Source organism: Rhineura floridana, chromosome 1, assembly GCF_030035675.1.
Source record: "Rhineura floridana isolate rRhiFlo1 chromosome 1, rRhiFlo1.hap2, whole genome shotgun sequence".
In the NCBI taxonomy this organism is placed as follows: Eukaryota; Metazoa; Chordata; class Lepidosauria; order Squamata; family Rhineuridae; genus Rhineura; species Rhineura floridana.
In genome coordinates, this window is record NC_084480.1 from 266909586 (window position 1) to 266929254 (window position 19669).

General features: G+C 38.4%; 1 protein-coding gene across 12 annotated transcripts in view; it reads left to right on the top strand.

Annotated features, from left to right (window-relative positions):
* Positions 1-19669, top strand: part of SGK3 (serum/glucocorticoid regulated kinase family member 3) — a 93819-nt gene that overhangs the window by 65258 nt on the left and 8892 nt on the right. For 10 of the 12 annotated variants that reach the window (XM_061600479.1, XM_061600473.1, XM_061600480.1 and 7 more), the window contains 7 exons: positions 3892-4096; positions 8800-8883; positions 9029-9101; positions 12967-13042; positions 15293-15380; positions 17007-17056; positions 19441-19498. In XM_061600479.1, the coding sequence (XP_061456463.1) occupies positions 4019-4096; positions 8800-8883; positions 9029-9101; positions 12967-13042; positions 15293-15380; positions 17007-17056; positions 19441-19498 (507 nt within the window). In that variant the 5' untranslated portion in view covers positions 3892-4018. Of the gene's footprint in view, positions 1-3891; positions 4097-6910; positions 6997-8799; positions 8884-9028; positions 9102-12966; positions 13043-15292; positions 15381-17006; positions 17057-19440; positions 19499-19669 lie in introns of those variants that run through there. The other 2 variants (XM_061600510.1, XM_061600501.1) reach the window with 2 other exon arrangements.

Here is a 19669-nt window from a genome sequence, read left to right on the forward strand (position 1 = left end):
TCTGTGAGTTCAAATCCCTGCTCCTGTCTCCTGGGCATAAAGGGCCAGCTAAAGATCACCCCCACAGTGAGTGGCTCAAGGGTTATGCGCCCTGCCACCTGTGCAGCTGTGGACAAGCTGCATAGTCCTAATGAGCCCAATTGCCCCCCAGCTGGCAGTTGCGGACAAGGAAGGGGCTGGCTTGTGCAGCTGTGGCAAGCTGAGCAGGCCCTAGCCGGCTGAGGAGGACTAGCCTCAGAGGGAGACAATGGTAAACCCCCTCTGAATACCGCTTACCATGAAAACCCTATTCATAGGGTAGCCATAAATCAGGATCATCTTGAAGGCAGTCCATTTCCATTTTCAGGAACTGTTCATGGATTTCACCTGTCCCAAATTATCTCATGTATTGAGCTTGATTACTTTGTGCTGTTCTCCATATTCCATAAGAAACTTGGTAAACTTTACAGTGGTCTTCCTCTTTCCTTCTGTCTCTAAATCAGTGGTTCTCAAATGTTTTTGCCCCATGGACCAGTTGAAAATTGCTGATGGTCTTGGCTGACCATTTAATGATTTTTCTGCCTGTTGTAGCAATTGTAATGTGCGGTGCTAAATGCTGTATGGTTTTTAATTGTATTTTTATGGCTTCTTTTATTTCTTATGTTGTATTTTAATATATTACCATTAGTATTCCATAGAATTCAAATTGTGATATGATTGAATACAATGTAATAAATAAAAGAAGCAATAAAAATACAATTAAAAATCAGTATGAATAGTTAATGTGGACATGCTGCGGACCACCTGGATGAAGCTTGTGGACCACTGGTGGTCCATAGACCACAGTTTGGGAACCACTGCTCTAAACAACTGAGAGTTACCCTCTGAGTGGCAATCTTGGTCTTAAATACTTTTATGAAAGGAACAAAAGTCAAATGATTATTGCTGATCGTTTTTATAGTATTTTTCCTGTTAAAGGTGCTTTTTGCAGTCTTGTTTGTCCTAACAACCAGCTTGGATGTAGGTTATTGTTTTCATTACATACATTAGAAACTGAGGCTAAGAGCTAATGAGTTGCTTCTTATAGATGACAGTTTTGAAGCCAGGTCTTGCAAGTCCAACATACTCTGTCCAGAATATCATACTGGTTCTTGCTTCTGCTTTCATATTTGCTGTCCCCCCAGCCACCAAGAAAAATGGCTTAGAAGAAGACAAGCATCTGTGCACAGAAATGTGGGATGTTGATTTCCAGTCTGCACAGAAACGTGAGGCTTTGAGAGCCTGTTTGACTTAGAAATACCTTTTGAAAATATCCAAATAGAATGCAGTATGTTGTATTTAAATGCAACATTTTAGTTTAGTTTTATTTAAGTAATATTGTCTATGGGTTGTTTGGTTGATTTTTAGTCCATTTAAAAAAAACACCAAAATGATGGTTCATGAGAACTGGAGCAAATATGAATTAGTTTTGTTGAACAAAGTAATTGTGACAGAAAAATAGGGCACAATCTAGCTGAGCTTAGGTACTTTTTCATTCTCTGTGTGGTTTTTATTTCTTACCAAAATCCATGGGACTTGGAAATATTTAAATTTGGTTTGATCGTGCCCTCAAATTTGACTTGATCATGTCCTCAATTTTGGAATAAGCAAACATAGACCAATAGAAAATATATTTTTTTGCTCTTCACAATACATTGTTTTCTATCAACTCCTGTTAAACCAAAAACAAACCTATTTTATAATGTTGAATTTCTCAGACTGGAGCTGTATCTTGAAGTAACAGAATTGTAAGCACATAACTAAATTGGGTTATCTATAATCTATAATTCATAACAGGATGTTTAAAACAAATATCGTAACTGAATTTTGAAGTGCTTTATCACTTCAGCCAAGACAAACATGGGTGTCTCCCTAACAGGAGAATTACATCACACTGGCTTTTTGGAAACGTGAGGGAGCACATACAATTCAAACACAGACTTCTATTTTAAGATGGGAAATATTGTAGTTATACATACTTCGGACTGAACAATCGTCAGCATACCTTTATAAAGCTGGGTATTATACACTGACAACTTGAAACTATATCAGCTTTGCTAATACATTAACTATCATGTTCTATTATACTCTCTGTCTAACAAGGGACCATGAGTTCTTGTTTAGTGCTAGAGGAAGATTCCAATAACTGCTCTTTTTCAAAGAGAGAGTAGCCATTGGTGCTTTGTCCCAGTATGCTTTTTTGCTTTGATGCTTTATCCCAGTATGCTTTTGCTCTGGACACAACTTGCCCAAGTATTCTCCAATAGCTTCTTGAATCATTATCTTCTACGTTGCAGATGAGGCATCTACCAACATCTGTTTACACTCCTCACTTTTTTTAAGATAAAGCCAAAAGTTTTTTTCTGTTAAACTTTGAAAGATCTGTGAATATAATTGGCCAGACTGTGACTGACTTGACTGTTTTTGGATTTCCCCCCTAACGGATCAACACAGCTTCCAGCAAATTGCTGCTCTAGAGGCCTGCACATAATTAGACCTAGTATATCATTGAATCTATTTGGTCATATTTTGGAAATATGTTAGTGTAGTAGCTCAGTTGTAGAGCATCTGCCTTGCACACATAAGGTCCCAGGTTCAATCTGTCATACCTCAAGGTAGGGCTGAGAGAGACTCCTGCCTGAAATCCTGGAGAGCCACTGCCAGTCAACTTAGACAGTACTAAGCTAGATGGGCCGGTGGTCTGACGTAGTATAAGGCAGCTTCCTATGTTCCTATGTGGAGGTCTTAATAAGCTTTCTGCTAGTAGCACATTAACAACAAAACACATTTTAACCACCACTTCTAGATAGTGATTGAAATAACTCTGTACTTTACAATTATCTTTCCATTGTAAATGTGTCAGACTATTTCAAAAAGAGAGAGGTTCATTAGGAATCAATTAAGCAAAATGGTCAGATCACAAAAGCCACAGCCTTCAAGCTGGTTATTCTAGAGTTGCCTCCACCCCATTGAAGAGTCATTTTTACACTGTCAAAATGCAGGGAAGTGGAACTGCACTCCCTATTTCCATGTGTTGACAGTTCCTTTTGTAAACATGTAGGCTTTGCTCACAAAGCAATCATTGAACCATAAGGTTGGAGGCAGTGACAAGGTGTGATCCTGTTCCTCTTCCATGTATTAATGTTCCTGCATTTCAGCCATCTAAAAGGGATGTAGAATAGTCAATGAGCAAGAGATGTATCTTTGCTTATCACACATACAGAAGTCTAACAGAAAGGTACTTTCTTCATAGAAGTATTGTAACCTAGTGACTAAGGATAAAGTTCTAGGCTTGGTGAATAAGGGCCAGTGAAATAAAAGGGAATCAGTTTTGAGTAAGCAAGCATATGTTTGTATTGCCCATGTGCAAGTTATGAGCAAGGAAGTCCTTGCATTAAATCTCATCTTGGCCACAGACTCTCCACATAGCTTTAGGCAATCCTTTATTTCTCTGCCAGTACCTGCAGTGTAGGGGATAATAATGCTCACCTATGTTATATGCCTCTTGCAAGGATTAATAAGAAAATGCATGAGGAGCTCTATGTGCTATATAAATATGTTTTAGTATTATTATCTTATTCTTTATTTTCCAGCCATTTTTAGTAATAATAGTATTTTGGCCTGACACAGCTGGTGCGCAGCGTACATCTGCGTAGAACAAATTTCTTGTGTCTGCATGTGCACTCATCAAGCCTCATTGTAGCCATGTTGCTATTTTTCTTATGTCTTGAAAGTTCCCACCGCATCTCACTTGTTCCTTCTTCACTCTATATGCAAACATGATAACCTTTATTTAGAAAAGCTTTAAAATTTAGTTTGTAGCCATGAATCATACAAGCCACCTGCTGAACTTTTTGTTTCATTTTATTTAAGGTTTGTATGATGGAACTTAAATTTACACAAGAGAGGCTGCATTTTTTAGATCAATACTGCTGACATTTTCTACGTTTTGCTATACCTGGTGTGGTGGTCTTGATTTTTTGCCCAAAGACAACATATAATGGATCTCAAGGAAAGCTGCCCAAGTGTTAGCATCCCAAGCTCTGATGAACACAGAGTAAAGAAAAAAAGATTTACAGTAAGTATGTAAGCATGAAGCACGTTTTGCAGTCACTAGGAACTTATTTTTTCCTCTATTTCATATTCCATTAATATTGTACAATGGCCTGGTTTGGATGTAATGCTAAACCATTGTCTAGCACTATGTGAGCAAGCCTTGGGCTGCCACGGTTTACCCTCTCTTTCTCCACAAGGAGGGCATTAAAAGTGTCTGCTTCCTATTTACACTAACTATAGTTCATTGTTGCATCCAAAAAGGACAAAAGCTGGTTAGTGTAAGCCCTGGTTTTTTTAAACAAGTCAGGATCAAACCGTGGGTTACCATTCTGGCTTGTTTCAACAAACCATAGTTCAAATTAATTAGAATTCTCAGTTCAGATGTAACAAGAAATGCCAGCTAGTTTAAACTGGGAACCTAATGTTTCCAGGTTACTGGTTGTTGCTGCGCTAAAACAGGAGACATGAAAAGGGTACATGCAAGCCTGATGCTCACTATTGATCATTCCCATAAAACTAAACATATTTAGTGCTGTGTCCGAATTGGGCCTATTAGCATATACACAAGACTGGATGCCAAGATTAGTGTGTTAACTCTGATTTTATGCATACTGCAGAATTTAATGCACATAAAATGTGCAGCATAAGAATAACATTTATATTATAAATGCAAAGATTTTTAAAGTCTCATCTGGATAGTAGATCAAATTTATGGAAGTTGCTGATCAGCATTATGAAATCAGAAAGCAACAGCGTAGACATTGGATCTGGTTTTTTAAAAAATTAAATACAAATACATTAAATTACACTATTTCCCCTCTTTGTTAGCCTTGGTGCCTTTTGCTTCTGTTTCCCTTTCATTGTTTCCTGTTCTTTCTCCACACCCCATCCCAGTAGCTTCTCTGGATGTAATTTGTGTTTTTATTCTTTGTGTAATTTTGGCATTGGACAATCTTCTGTATTTTGTTATGGGAATAAACAATTTTTTAAATAATAATCTTCTTGATAGGTTTTGTAAATCTGCTGGTTTGTAACAATGATAACCTGGTACTCCTTTTTAAAACATGATCTAATTCTGTTCTGCTGAACAGTTTCCTCTGAAGCTGGATGATGTTGACCATCGCATCATTCTTTCTCTCCTCTGTAAACAACTTTGTCAGTTTTCCCCTTCCCCATCAACATAGTGTAAATACCTTTGGACTGAGTGTAAGGTTTTAATCTATTTTTAGATTGCACTGTAACCATCTCTCCTTATCTCTAGAAGGCAAAGACTGTTAACTTGATATAGCCAAAGCAGATGCCTAGTTAGATCAAAATGGAACCTGGGCCTAACAAGAAGGGTCTGAGTTGTAACAGGTGTGGCATGGAAGGTTTTTTACTAGAGCACTGGCACTGAAGGAGGGGGTGTTTAACGCTGTCCTCCTACACCATTTCCACAATATAACGCCTTCCAAAAGCTGCTGCTCAAGTCAAGTAGGTCTGCTTACGGTCTGGAGGGGTAATTTAGATAGGTGAAACAATGAAAAGGCATAGGGTTAATACGCCTCCTTTAGGACCACTGCTCTAATCAAAACTGGAACTCCCGTGGTACTACACTCCAGCTGTGGTGACATTTCCTTCCCCCCCCCCAACATTCACCACAGGGCCATCTGAGGATCATATTGCCCTGCAGGGAGAAGAAGACAGCAGCAACATCTAGCTTGCAGTGTTCCAGCTAAAGTAGCCTCTCCTTCCCCCACCTGCCACCAAAGGGCTACTTAAGGACCATGTTGCCCTTAGAGAAGGAGTAATCTTGTTTTATTTTATAGTTTTAATATTTCTATATAAACTGCTTTGTAATGTTGACCTGAAAAGCCGTATATCAGTACCTTAAATAAACAAATACATTCCAGAAAAGATGCATTATATTAATAAGCAACATTCACTACTGTGCTGGAAAAAATGTGGCATTGGAGAAACCTCCTTTCATCTATGGTGGGCATGACTGAAAGTGATTAAACATTAGGCTTGAAACTTATGGTACATTAAGTACCTATGAATCATGTTAGGGGTTATGGATCCAGAACAAATCTCAAATATACATATCAGCAAAATTCCAGTTAGCATATTTTTTGGAAATGTAGCTATATGTCTCCATAAAATGATTGTTTGATAAAGTGTGGGAAACAATTGTTATAAATAAAATAAATATAAATAAAGTTTCGTTGCACCTGAACTATAACTATGAGTTTCTTGAAAAGTGGTTCCCGTTGATAACATATGTGAACCTTTGGGTCCCCAGATGTTGCTGGACTGCAGTTCCCATAATTCCTGGTCATTGGCCATGCTGGCTGGGGCTGGTGAAAGTTGTAGTCCAGCAACATCTGGGGACCCAAAGCTTGGGAAAGGCTGGACTAAAATAAGCACTAAGACCTTGCATGATATGAATTAAAGGACATACGGCTATATGTATTGAACAATAACAGTGAATATCTTCATGATAGAAGGTAAAGAGATGAGGACAAAAACATTATCTACTTGGATATTTTAGAGTCATGTACCTATGAAATGCAAACAAGAAAGCATATCTTGGTAATTGTTCAGTTATTTTATTTTGTATTTGAACATTTTTCATAAAATAAAAGTTTTTAACAAAACAAAAGAACACGTGGAAAATATTTAAAAAAGAAACAAACTGGAACTTCCTGTGGCTACATTACAGTGAAGAAGGAGAATATCCATTTGGAGACTCAATCACAGAGCCCACATGACATATTCTAAATTAGTTTCTGGAATTCTAAAGTGCGAGTTCAGGCTTTAAAGGTTTCTCTTTTTTTCATATCACTTTGAAAACCAGTGAGAGTATGATGGTCCTGCTGCAGAATTAATGAATTGCACTTCCTGAATATTACTACCAACAAAGAACTTTGCTGGAAAAATACCGTAAGAGATAGGGCTATCGCCTGATTTAAGAAACCTTGATTAGTGCTATGTGTTGATTTCTACTTAAAAAAACAACCCCTAACCCAAATAATGAACATGTTAGAGCTATTTTTATCTCATTCACATACTTTAAAAAAACTTTCTAGTGTGATCACTATTAAATACAATGTGACAACTTTATAAAAATTTACATTGTGATTGTCTAGATAGTACCTAGCAAATAGATTATATGAGACAACCGTCCACTAAAAAACAAGGATTTTTCTAATTGCACATACACCATACTTTCTAGTTTAATTTGTGTGGCAGACCTTGTTAAGCCTCTCTGTTATAGTTGGGGTGGTTAGGGGTTGGCAGCAATTAATATGCCATTCATAACATATTACCAGCTACTCCAGTTCTTAATCTGTCTATCTTTTTAGTTATACATCTCAGCGTGATTACTTCAGGGTGCTGTGTGAGTTTACATCCAACAATATTTATCCAGAGAGCCTTAGTTTTAAAACATTTCCATCATATATGTTAAAAATCCTCTTTTTCCTTCCTTCATCTTCAGCAGTTTGAGTTACCTAAACAGTAAATCTGTTGTATGTTGTCCAATGTTTAAACCACTAGTATAATAATAATATGGTTTATTATTATAATATTTTTGTGATGCTTATACTGGGTGAAATAGCCAGGGTTGATGTGAAAATCAATGTTCGTGGATTATCAGATGTTTCTGCTAGTGTCACTTTGCTCTATATAATATTGAGTACGTATATACTGTAATTCTTTTATTGGTTTGCAAATAGCGAAGAGTAGATAGCTATCCAAAACAGAATTTTCATTTAAAATTGTGCATAGCAAAAAAATAAGCAAATTAAGGTTTCCTTAGACTCTAGAGTCTCCTTTGTAAATTTACAAATCATGCATTTAATAGAAAGGCCCATAGAAAATGTACAGCTAGCAGTATGTAGTCTTGTCCACTATAAATGGTGACTGTTCTGTCTAGAGAATATGCTCTTAAATTATGTACAGTCCACTTATTATGGGAGCCTTCTGTTCTTGCAGTACGTTCTTTTTAAGCAATTCCTTGACTAGTGTACCCTTTTCAGCTTTTTCAGAATGAAACTAATACAAGCTCATAGTTTATATTCGTACCTTTTATCTTTCAAAAAAAATAATTTAAAATCTACCTCCAGAAACATTTTACTTCCCTGTATGTTAAGCCTAGGAAGTCTTTTAAATGTTTGTTTTTACTGGCTCAGATGAAAAGATATCTAGCAGAAGCGGAAAGGCACATTCATTTGCATAAAAAAGTCACAAGCCTTGCTGACTCCCCCCTCCTTCTGTAGCCTCCACACAGTACCTTGTACCATTCTAATGACACTCCCCCACCCCACCATTCAAGATTGGGTTTTCATGGGCACAGTGGGAAACAGGGAAAATGAAAGGCCCATTCCATGAGAGTTGTGTTCTGCTGACAAGTCTAAGGATCCAAGGTTCTAAGTGGGACATATCAGAACTGAAACATGCAGTTCTATGCCTTTTTAACAATAACATTTTATTGACTACAAGTTGCCATGACATTTACTAGGAGCTCCTGTTTCCTATGACAAAGCTTTCTATATCTCCACGTTGAAAATTTCTTTTGTGTGGGCGGCCCTGTGCTGGAGAATGCAAGGTGCCTTCAGTCTCTTACTTTAGCTCCTAAATAGCAGTTAAATAAGTGAGAACGTTCATGGGTTTATAATCCCAGAACTGTGTTACTTTATTTTAATCTCTGAATTTCTCATTAATTTTACTTTTGTATTGCTACAGGTTTACAAAGTTTTGGTCTCTGTTGGCAATAATGAATGGTTCGTCTTCAGACGATATGCTGAGTTTGATAAACTTTATAATACAGTAAGTAAAGAGAATCAAGATAAAATTGGATCAGGGAATGCCCCTGGGCTGCTCTCCTCCAACACAACTGTGTTGGTAATGCATCGTGATCAAGAAGTTACCTATACTCCAAAGTTAAACTATCTGTGTGTTTCATATATTTCAGTTAAGGAAACAATTTCCCACAATGAACTTGAAGATTCCTGCTAAAAGAATATTTGGAGATAATTTTGATCCAGGTAAATCACAGGTCTTCTCTTTTTACTCTTACTTTGTTTTTAAATAGTGTCTACAGAAATTATTTCTAAAACCTACTAAATGGTCAGAGCTAGATTCCACAGACCAAAAGTGAATGTGCTTTTTTCTTGCTTTGTTCCCTCTGTGCAAGACTCTTGCCAAATATTGGCAACTTGCAGTAATGTTCACAAGTATAATTGATGTGCCTTGGTTGATCAGTGTATATTCTCTGCCCTTCAAAATCCACAGTAGTATTAATTCAGGGCTGCTGATTACCAGAGTGCGGTGCCTAATTTTTTTGCCTTGAAAACATTTGTTTGTAGAGGAAAACATTAAGTCAATTTATCATCCAGTCAAGATCATACATCTGCTCATTGACCTAAAAATACACAGTTGCAAGAAAAGGAAGGGATAAATAATAGAGTACCACAGGGGCATGAAAATACCCAAGCTGCAAGTACAATATTGCGCATGTGACATTTTGATAGTATGTAGAAATGCATGATCGTGTGTCTATGTGTGCCATCATGTGTTGCATCTCCTGAAAGATGACATGTAGAGGCACAGCTAAGAACAGTTAGGAAGATAATAGGCACAATCTTGAGAGCTCTTTAAGATGTGTACCCCACAGTCCTCCTGACTCCTTTTTTTTCTTTGAAAGTCCCCTGAGAATTAAAAGCAATTTTCTATTCAGCACTGGGTGGGGCTGGATTTCTGGGGCAAGGGGGAGAAGGGTGTGACGCCCTTCCCTGGCTCTCCCTGTCAGGTTCCTACCTGCTCGTGGTTACTGCCTGTCTCTAGGCACCACCAGGGACTCCACCAGTCCGGATTGTCCTTTTATATGGTTTCTCTCCCCGCTCTAGCACAGATCTCAACAGATCCCCCTGCTAGGCAGCACCACCAGTCACGTCCTATAACCAGTAGTCCCAGAGACTCTGCCTGAGTCTCTCTATCTGGTTACCTCTGTGACTGAGTGCTAAAGCTGTCCCAATCCCTTTGATTTACTCAGACTGCTTGTGGTGTTATTCTACCCTTCCCCGCTGCCACCATTTGTTATCCTTCAGCCTTGGTATTTACCTTACCCTCCCTTCTGGTCTGTGAAACCCCAGCCAAGGATCAGGCCTTTGGTAAACCAAATAAGTATTTTATTATATAACAGAGATAACAAGATTTCTTTAAAAGGCACTTAAGCATATGTTTACATCTATTCCTGAGGTACTGGTCTTAGTATTAATCCGAACTCCACCCTCTCCTCTTAAAACCCACCAAAACAACCCTCTCAAGTCCACCAACGTCCACACACGTCCACACACGTCCACACAGATTTACCTGACATTCTTCCTTTTATACTGTCAGCCATTTTAAACATTCAGCCAATCATCCAGCATTCTACTGCCCATTCACTCCCCCTCCTCTTTCACTCCACTTACCATGTATCTTCTAAACAAACAGCACTTACCCTATTTACACTAATACAGGATCATCACAAAGGGAACTAGGTTTTTTTGGCATGGAGAATTAGTTGCATCATAGTCTGGATTATGGATGAAGGTTTTTTGTCTTCCCTGACATATCTGGATTCTAGGATACTGCAAAGAAAGAGATGTTATTTGCATTTGTAATCCCGATAAACTGAAACACAGTATCTGTTTGATAGTAATATGAACTGATACTAGAGTTCTTAGCTTTTGAGCCATCAGAAATGCTGGCACAACATACATGTGATGCATTGTGTGTGTTTGTAGTCTCCTCTTGGCCTTAGGGCACATTTTATGTTGATTCATCCGTGGGAGTTGACATGTGGCACAAGCCCTTACAGAGCAAAGGGCTGGCCTGACCTTCTGGTCTCTTTCAACTGCACAAATCTGTGATTAGATTCCTTGAAATTCTTGCTTCAATGCTGACTTCATTTCCTTCTATTTATAGCTTAAGACTTTCAAAACAGGTTGAAATCAAGGCTTTGTTAATCAGTGGAATTCTGCCAACACAAGCGCATTAAGGATCAGAGATTTTTGTGTTTTTTAAAAAAGTGATCATGCTTAGTGCAGCATGTTCCATGCACATCACTCTCATTCATTTGTTATAAGGGGAACATCCTGGTCCACTGCAGGCTGTATAATGCTGATAAATATAGGGGAAGTAAATTCTTCTCCCTTTTAGCAGTACTGTCAACAACCAGAACAACTGTATTTCAGAAAAATACAAACAAAGCTTTTGATTTCTCTTCTCGAACTAATCTGTCAACCTTGATTCATCCAACATGTCCTTCATACTGCATAGACTAGTTTTAGGCAATGCTAGTCCTACTCAGAGTAGACTTGTTGAAATTAATGAACCCAAGTTAGTCATGCCCATTACCTTCAATGGGTCTGCTCTGAATATTATTATTTATCAAATTTATACCACACCCTTCCTCCAAAGGAGCCCAGGAGTCGGACTAGCACTAGATACAGTCCATTATATCCATGAATATTGCATCAGACCTCTTTGTTAAATTTTGTTAAAGATTGGATGATAGGATGATAAATAGAAAATGAGACAGGCATCTACACTTAAGTGCTTATGCAAAGTGTGTCTTAAATTCTGCTATATTGTATTTAGCATACCTTCAAGATAATCCTGGATGTTGTAATTTAAATTGTTTTTTAATTGTTTTCAGTGATGTATTCTAAACTGTTGGAAACTGTTCTGGGACCGTAGGGTGAGGGGCAGGGCATAGATGATTATGATACTCATAACCTAGTCACACACTATCTAAACCAGGGTGGGGAACCTGTGACTCTCCAGGTTCAGTGCAATCCACATTACGTATTTATTTTCTTACATTTATGTCCTGCCTTTCTTCCACCAAGGCAGTGTACATACAGTTTCTGTGCAGCCACCCAATCAGGCATTGACCAGACCTGCTTACTTTCAGCACACAGGTGGCCTCATGTGCCTTCAGACCATACCCAGGCAACACTGGCTGGGGTTGTTGGGAGATGGAATCCAACAACATCTGGAGGATTCAGGTTTCCCATTCCTGACCTAATCCTTGTAACTCCTTCCATCTAATAGTGATCTCCTTCCCCTTCCCCTACCTGACTCTGATTCACTACTAAGCTTAATGGGAGAACTGTCTTACAACTTTTGGCTGGAGGTGCAACAGGAGAGAGTTGCCTTGCCCTTGGGCTCTTCAGACACTCACACTTACTCCTAGCTGATTTCTATCTGTTAATATGACATGTGTTAATCAAAATGTGTGTACTCTGATAAGGACTATGTAGAAATGATATCTTTTTAGGTGTGAAACCTCAGAGAGTCTAGTTTTCATAGTACTGTAGGATGTACCCTGGAACAGCCCCCCCTCCAAAAAGCCTTCATGAACAGTCCTACTGCAACAAACGTACATTTAGATACAACTGTTAAAAGTGTCTAATGGATAATGCCCATTGCACCTTTCTCCCCTCCAATTTACATGCCTGCAATATTTTTTGGAACTGAATTTGTTGTTGAAAAGATTGATGCTTATTCACATGTATTTGCATATCCTTTTTTTTTTTTTTAAAGAAGCTCTTACCTTGTAGGAAGACCAGAAGCTGCTTGCAATCTGGTCAAGTCAATTTTGCCACCCCATTGTCCTCTATGAGATCTAGGGAAGTGGCTACAATCAGGAAAACGGGAGCAAGTGGGCTTTTGTTATGGAACAGATTCACACTGAAGTAATAATGTGTAAACTTCAGTTTAATATTAAATATTTCATAGCCGCTTTTAGTTCTTCTCCTTAATATCTGGTCGTCCTGCTTGATGAGAATAAAATAGAAGAAAGCTAATTAATTTAAAAAACAAACTCCAATGTCTGGCTTTTCGTAATTTTCTTTCAAACAGATTTCATTAAGCAGAGAAGAGCAGGACTGAACGAATTCATTCAGAATTTAGTACGACAGCCAGAACTTTGCAATCAGTAAGTGAATATACATTTTTTTGTAAATGATATTTAAATAAGAGTATGTGTCAAACTGTATAATGGAAGCCATAATTCACAATTTGCTTTTAGGTGCTCCAATATAAGCAGATTTTTAAAATTGCACCTGTGACTACCAGATGCTGGTCACACAAAAAGAAAAGGCTAATCACCATCATGTTGTCCTTGTGAGTATTTCAGGGTCATCTGGCTTGCCATGTTTAGACGGAATACTCAATCACATGGACTGGTTTGATCCAGCAAGGCAGTTCTTATGTTCATTAGCCATTGACTTTCATTGGATTACTCCAAAGTAAATTCTGAGAGGATTTGCTCCTGAATTTATTGGTTAAAACCCTAAATACAACTTATTTGTTACAAGATTTTTACCCTGCCTTTCCATTCTAAACCAAATACACAAAGCAGTCAGCATCATAAATATAAAAATATAATTCAGTGTCAAATATACAGTATCATACAATTTGAATTATCATAACCAAATCTCAGCAATATTTTGAGGTTAGGCTATGTCAACAGTACTTTATAAATTGGAAAAACAGGTTTCTACACGATGCAGTTAAAAAAAATTAATTACATTTGTTGGCAAAACATATTAATATGTTGAAAGATCTGAAAAGAAGCCTTGGTGTAGTATTATGGGAGGAAGGGCAGGATATAAAGCTAATAAATAAAGTAAATAAACATCTTTCAGATAAAATTTCTTGCATCTACTCAGATTCCACTGTTAATGAAGTCTGAAAGTGGTAACTAAAAAATCTGCATGTTCAGTGTTGGTAGTTTCAAATGTTGTTGCTCAAGGCTGTGGACAACACTATTAGAAGTTTGAAACACACATTCATTCATTCACTCATTTTTAAAAAATTATAACCCGCCCTTCTTCCCAGTAGGAGCCCAGGGTAGCAAACAAAAACAGTAAAAACACTTTCAAACATCATAAAAACAGACATTAAATTAAAACATCTTTAAAACATTTTTCTTAAAAAAGCTTTTAAAACATACTAAAAAGCAGTTCCAATACAGACGCAGACTGAGATGAGGTCTCTACTTAAAAGTCTTGTTGAAAGAGGAAGGTCATCAGTAGGCGCAGAAAAGATAACAGATGACACCTATCTAATATTTAAGGGAAGGGAATTCTAAAAGGTAGATGACACTACACTAAAGGTCTGCTTTCTATGTTGTGTAGGTCGGGCCTTCTGATAAGGTAGTATCTGCAGGAGGCCCTCATCTGCAGAGCATAGTGATTGGTTGGGTATATAAGGGGTAAAACGATCTTTCAGGTATCTTGGTCCCAAGCTGTATAGGGCTTTGTACACCAAAACCAGAACCTTGAACTTAGCCCAGTAGCTAATGGACAGCCTCATGCACACACATACATGCACATCCTTTTTCTCTTGATTCTTGATCTGCCCTAGGTCATTTGTACTTGGTACTCTTTTGAATTTACTATTGCACTGTGCCCTACGCTGAACTGCATTTTGAAGATTGTTTGGAAGCTTCCATTCCTGCAGAATGCTAAGATTCTCTTGACAAATACGGGTTAGAGGGAGCATGTTGTTCCAGTTCTGGCTCAGTTCTATGGGCTTCCTTTTAGTTTCCAGGCCCAGTTGAAAGTGCTGACAACAGCCTTTAAAGCCCTTCAAAGTCACAGGCCTCTCAGGGAGTGCCTCTTCTGAAATGTACATCTCCATGTCTTCAGCTTGGTGGGAGAGACTTTGCTTCATATCCCATCCATAAGGGATGTGAGAAGAACTAGTTTTTGCTGCTGGGGTTTCTGATGCTTTTTGTTTTCTTTGTGTATTTTAGTTTAATTGTATTAATTGAGAAAGTAGAAAATTAGAAACAAAAAGTGACAGTAATGCTGAAAGTGTTAGAAAGGAAACAGCTTTTTTAAGTGATGTTCACAAGTTATCTAATTAGTATACACTCTAGAGGTGGAAATGGAAACTTGGTTCCAGTTAACAAACTCTGTAATTATAAGATGGAAATTGAATAAAAACAAGGAATTATACAGTTAAATTAACCCCCTAGTTGGATTCAGTTTTCATGTTACAAAGCCAAAGTTTCTGCTTATGTTTTATTACTGTATGTGACTACAAATGAAATAGAAGTTTGGTGATGTTTTTTTCTGAAAGTGTTTACAGTGAAATAGAGAAGCTTCTGCTGCACACATCAAAAAGGTATAAAATGTACCATTCTTTATAACTGATGGGTTTAGCTATATTTTTTTAGCCCAGATGTCCGAGCATTTCTTCAGATGGACAATCCAAAGCACCAATATGATCCATCTGAAGATGAGGATGAAAGGAACAGTCAAAAGGTAATTAAAACTTGTTGGCTTCATCCTAAAAATTCTTAAGTGCGACTTCTTGCTTTACAGTGCAATGGAAAATAAAGTACTTCCTCACTTATCTCCCCATCTGTACTCATCTTGGAATTAAGTCCTTTTTTCATATAATTCCACTTTTCATATTCTTGGGCTGTATTCTTGGACTATTTTCTCGTATACATTGTCACTTATCTTGTGTTCTTATGAATATGGTGACTATTGCATTTGGTAAACTGGATTTAGATCCTTTGCTCTTCCATTAGCCTAAGTAAAACCACATCTGTGATGTTAAAACAGCAAACATAGCAATGGCAGCAGCTATTCCTACAGCTTTCCTGACAACAATATCATCATTTATCATTCATTATGTCACTCATCACACACACATACCCTTGGCTATGCATAGAATGCATCAATCAGCATGCAGCAATGGCAGAAGCCCTTGAGCTGACATTCACAATCATTTCATAGCCCCGTCTCTTGCAGCCAGTGTGGTGTAGTGGTTAAGGTGTTTAACTATGACCTGGGAGACCAGGCTTCAAATCCCCACATAGCCATGAAGCTCACTGGGTGACCTTGGGCCAGTCACTGCCTCTCAGTCCCATGAAAACCCTGTTCATAGGGTTGCCATAAGTCGGAATTGACTTGAAGGTAGTAAATTTACATTTTTTCTCTTGCACAATGCATAAACAGCCTGCCACAGATAGTTTAGAACGTCCTCAGAGAATTTCATAGCTCAGTGAAGGTCAGAGGTGAAGGTCAGACTATGGGACAAGGTCAGTAATAAGATTACAGGTACTCTGTGAACATGGCTGATTTTTAATTAATTTCAACAGATTATGAGAACTCTCAGAGAAAAAAGTCCAAAAGGGGTCTGGGTTTTCTCTCTCTCTTTTTACACTTTGAACTCTCGCTTCTCTCTGAGTGTTTTGTGTATCACCATGAAAATTTAGAGGGTTGTTAAGCAAGCGTTTCTGAGTTCAGGACTATAAGTTTTGTAAGGTTTTGTTTTGAAATTAGCTTATGGGAAGTACCAGAATGACATGGGGGTTATTTTCAATTTAACATTGCAGAATATGAAAAATCCATGCTGGCTATAGTATACAGCCACTCTTCTGGCTGTATAATTTGGGGCACGTGAGGAGCTATAGATACACATATATTTAAACATATAGGCAGTATTTGAAATAGTCGCTTCTAAATTCCTTACTGCCAACGTTTGCTTTTTATTGCTGCATTTCCTCTGTCTGTCTCATAGCCAGTTGTCAAAACAAGCTGAATTTTCCTCTGATCAGCATTGTAAGCTATGAAGAGGAGGTAGACTTTGTTCCCAAAAATAAGAGAACTATCTCAGAAACAAGTGTTAAATAAGAGCAATTTATACTCTGCAGGGATGTTTGTGACACTGGTGGGAGCATTCATTGACTGGACTTATACTAATTAACCTTTGCACCTTCCAAAGACCAGGATTCAAGAAGGCAGCATTATTATTATTTTAAAATCCATGTTCTGGATATTCTGGATATTTCTGAAATGTAGGCATACATGTTCCTTCTAATGAAGATAAATATCTTGATCTCACTCTTATTTTTGTTTTTTGTCTTCTACTTTCAACAGTTAAACTCTACCTCACAGAATATCAACCTGGGGCCATCTGGAAATCCTCAGTAGGTTTTTAGTTAATTATAAACTAGACTTTAGACTGACTTTGTTAACCATGAAAAAACCTAAACAGCTCCTTGCATATATTTGCCCTTTTGAGCAACTTTAGTACAGTTCCTTCTTCTTAAATAGGTACCAAGAAAATATTTTCCTGCATGCTATGTGAGCTCAGTGTGAACAAAAGGGGAAAAGATGAACAACTGGGAAGAAAGTGAAACAAATGCTGAGGGGGAGGAAAAAAGGTCAAGTATGGAGGACAGTGAAGAAGTGTGCATAAAGCAGGAAATGCTGTGTGAAATGTTGATCCTAAGAGAGGCTGAAAAGAGGCATATGCCTGACTGCTAAATGTGAATTGTGGAGGAGAATACAAATGATTCACTAATAGGCAAAAAACCTTGCGGTTTAAGAACGTACCTATAGCCCACAGATATTTCTATCAAACTTTAAAAAGCAGGGAAATTGGACAGCTATAGTGAATGCACCAGGGGAGCAGGAGACCTGACCTCCTCTCTGAGATATTGGACTGCCCTACAATTTGTCAAAATGCAAACACAATTTGGGTTGGTCTTTCACATAGCTTGGAAGAATTTGCTAACATGTGCCTCTGAGCACATGGTGAATGGTGGCAACACCTGCAATCAGCCCAAATAATAGAAAGAAGACATGTGCTGTGCTGACCTTGTTTTAGCAGGGAGGAAACAACATTATTAAGACAGTTGATATAGTTCAGATGGTCACTTTAAATATGTCTGATTTACTTTGCAATTTTAGTGAAGTTTCCTATAGGCAATCATTTTCTTTTGCTTCTGTTTCTGTGAATATGTGAACTACAGTGTATAGAGCAAAATTTACACTAAAAAAGGAGAGGAGAGAAGAGGGAAGCAGAAAGGGAGGGGAGAGGGGAGCAGAAGGAGGGGGAGAGGCAAAGGAAGGGGGAGGGGAGAGCTGGTTTGATCATTTGCATGTTTATTGAGTTCAGTGGTATTTATTCCCATGCAATCATGCTTAAGATAGGTAAAACTGACCATGGGGAGGAGGAGGGGGAGGGGAGGGAAGGGATTGGAAGGGGAGGGGGAGGGAGGGGCAAAGGAAGGAGGAGGGAAGGGGCAAAAGGGAGGGGATAGGAGGGAGGAGAAGGGAGGGTGGGTTTGATCATTTTCATACTTTTTGAGTTCAGTGGGATTTATTTCTGTGCAATCTTGTTTAGGATAGGTGAAACTGACCTGGAGGACGGGCAGGGAGGGGAGGAGGAGGAGGGGAGGAGATTGGGTGGATGGGCACTGGTCAGAGGGGAAGCACCTTTCCTTTCCAAAAGGAAAACTTTGTGAATAGTATCATTGCTTTTCAAGGTTTCGCCCACCTTTTATTCTACAGCAGGCACATATAGCCTCCCACCAAAATTTAAACCAAAGCTGCTCCTGGCCACATCCCGCCCAGACCTTTATTTCACTTTAAACAGTCATGGTGTTTCCCAAAGAATCCTGGGAAGTGTAGTTAGTGAAGGATGCTGAGAGTTGCTAAGAGATGCCTTGTTCTCCTCAAAGAGCTTCAATTAGAGCTGCTGACTGTTAAACCAGTCTGGCCACTGGAGCTCTGTCAGGGGACTAGGAGTCTCCTTTGAGCACCCTTCACAAAGTACACTTCCCAGGATTCTTTGAGGGAAGACATGACTGTCTCACATGAAATAAAGGTCTGGCGTAGGTGTGGCCCCGATTAGCCAAGCCAAGCTAAGCAGCTGTGAGTCTGTCTTTTAGAACACTGACAGTTAGTTCTTTCTGAGCATGCCTGACATTATCGTTGTGTTCAATGAAACATTTCTTAAATTAATTAAAAATCAGCCAGGCATTTTTTAAACTTTTAAACTACAGAAGATTAAGGTCAGAGTATGGGGCAAGGTCAGTAATCAGATTACAGGTACTCTGTGAACATGGCTGATTTTTAATTAATTTCAACGTATTATGAGAACCTTAACCAAAAAAAGTCCAAAAGGGGTCTGGTTTTTTTTTGTCTTCTCTTTTTAAACTTTGAACTCTCGATTCTCTCTGACTGTTTTCTGTATTGCCATGAAAATTGAGAGAGTTGTTAAGCAAGCGTTTCTGAGTTCAGGACTATAAGTTTTGTAAGGTTATATTTTGAAATGAGCTTATGGGAAGCATCAGAATGGCATGGGGGTACTTTCAATTTAACATTGCAGAATGTGAAAAATCCATGCTGGCTATAGTATACAGTCACTCTCATGGCTGTATAATATAGAAAGGAATACTCACTAGAAAAAGAAATTGGGAATGTGTGCCATGTCTGTTATTGGAACACTGAATAATTCCATGACTACTGACTTACCACCTTGACTACCTTAAATAACCCTTTCCCCCCCCTCAATCCCTTCTAGTGCTAAACCAACAGACTTTGACTTCCTGAAAGTTATTGGGAAGGGAAGCTTTGGCAAGGTAGGCCTAATTTTAATTGTTTTATGTATTCTTTCCTCATACTCGCTTCTTTTGATTCCATAGTTGGGGAAAATCTTCTTTTCCTGATGACACTAGGTAAAGAATCCTTGAACCTGCCTTGCATGCAGAAGGTCCCAGATTCAATCCTTGGCATCTACACTGAAGAAGGGA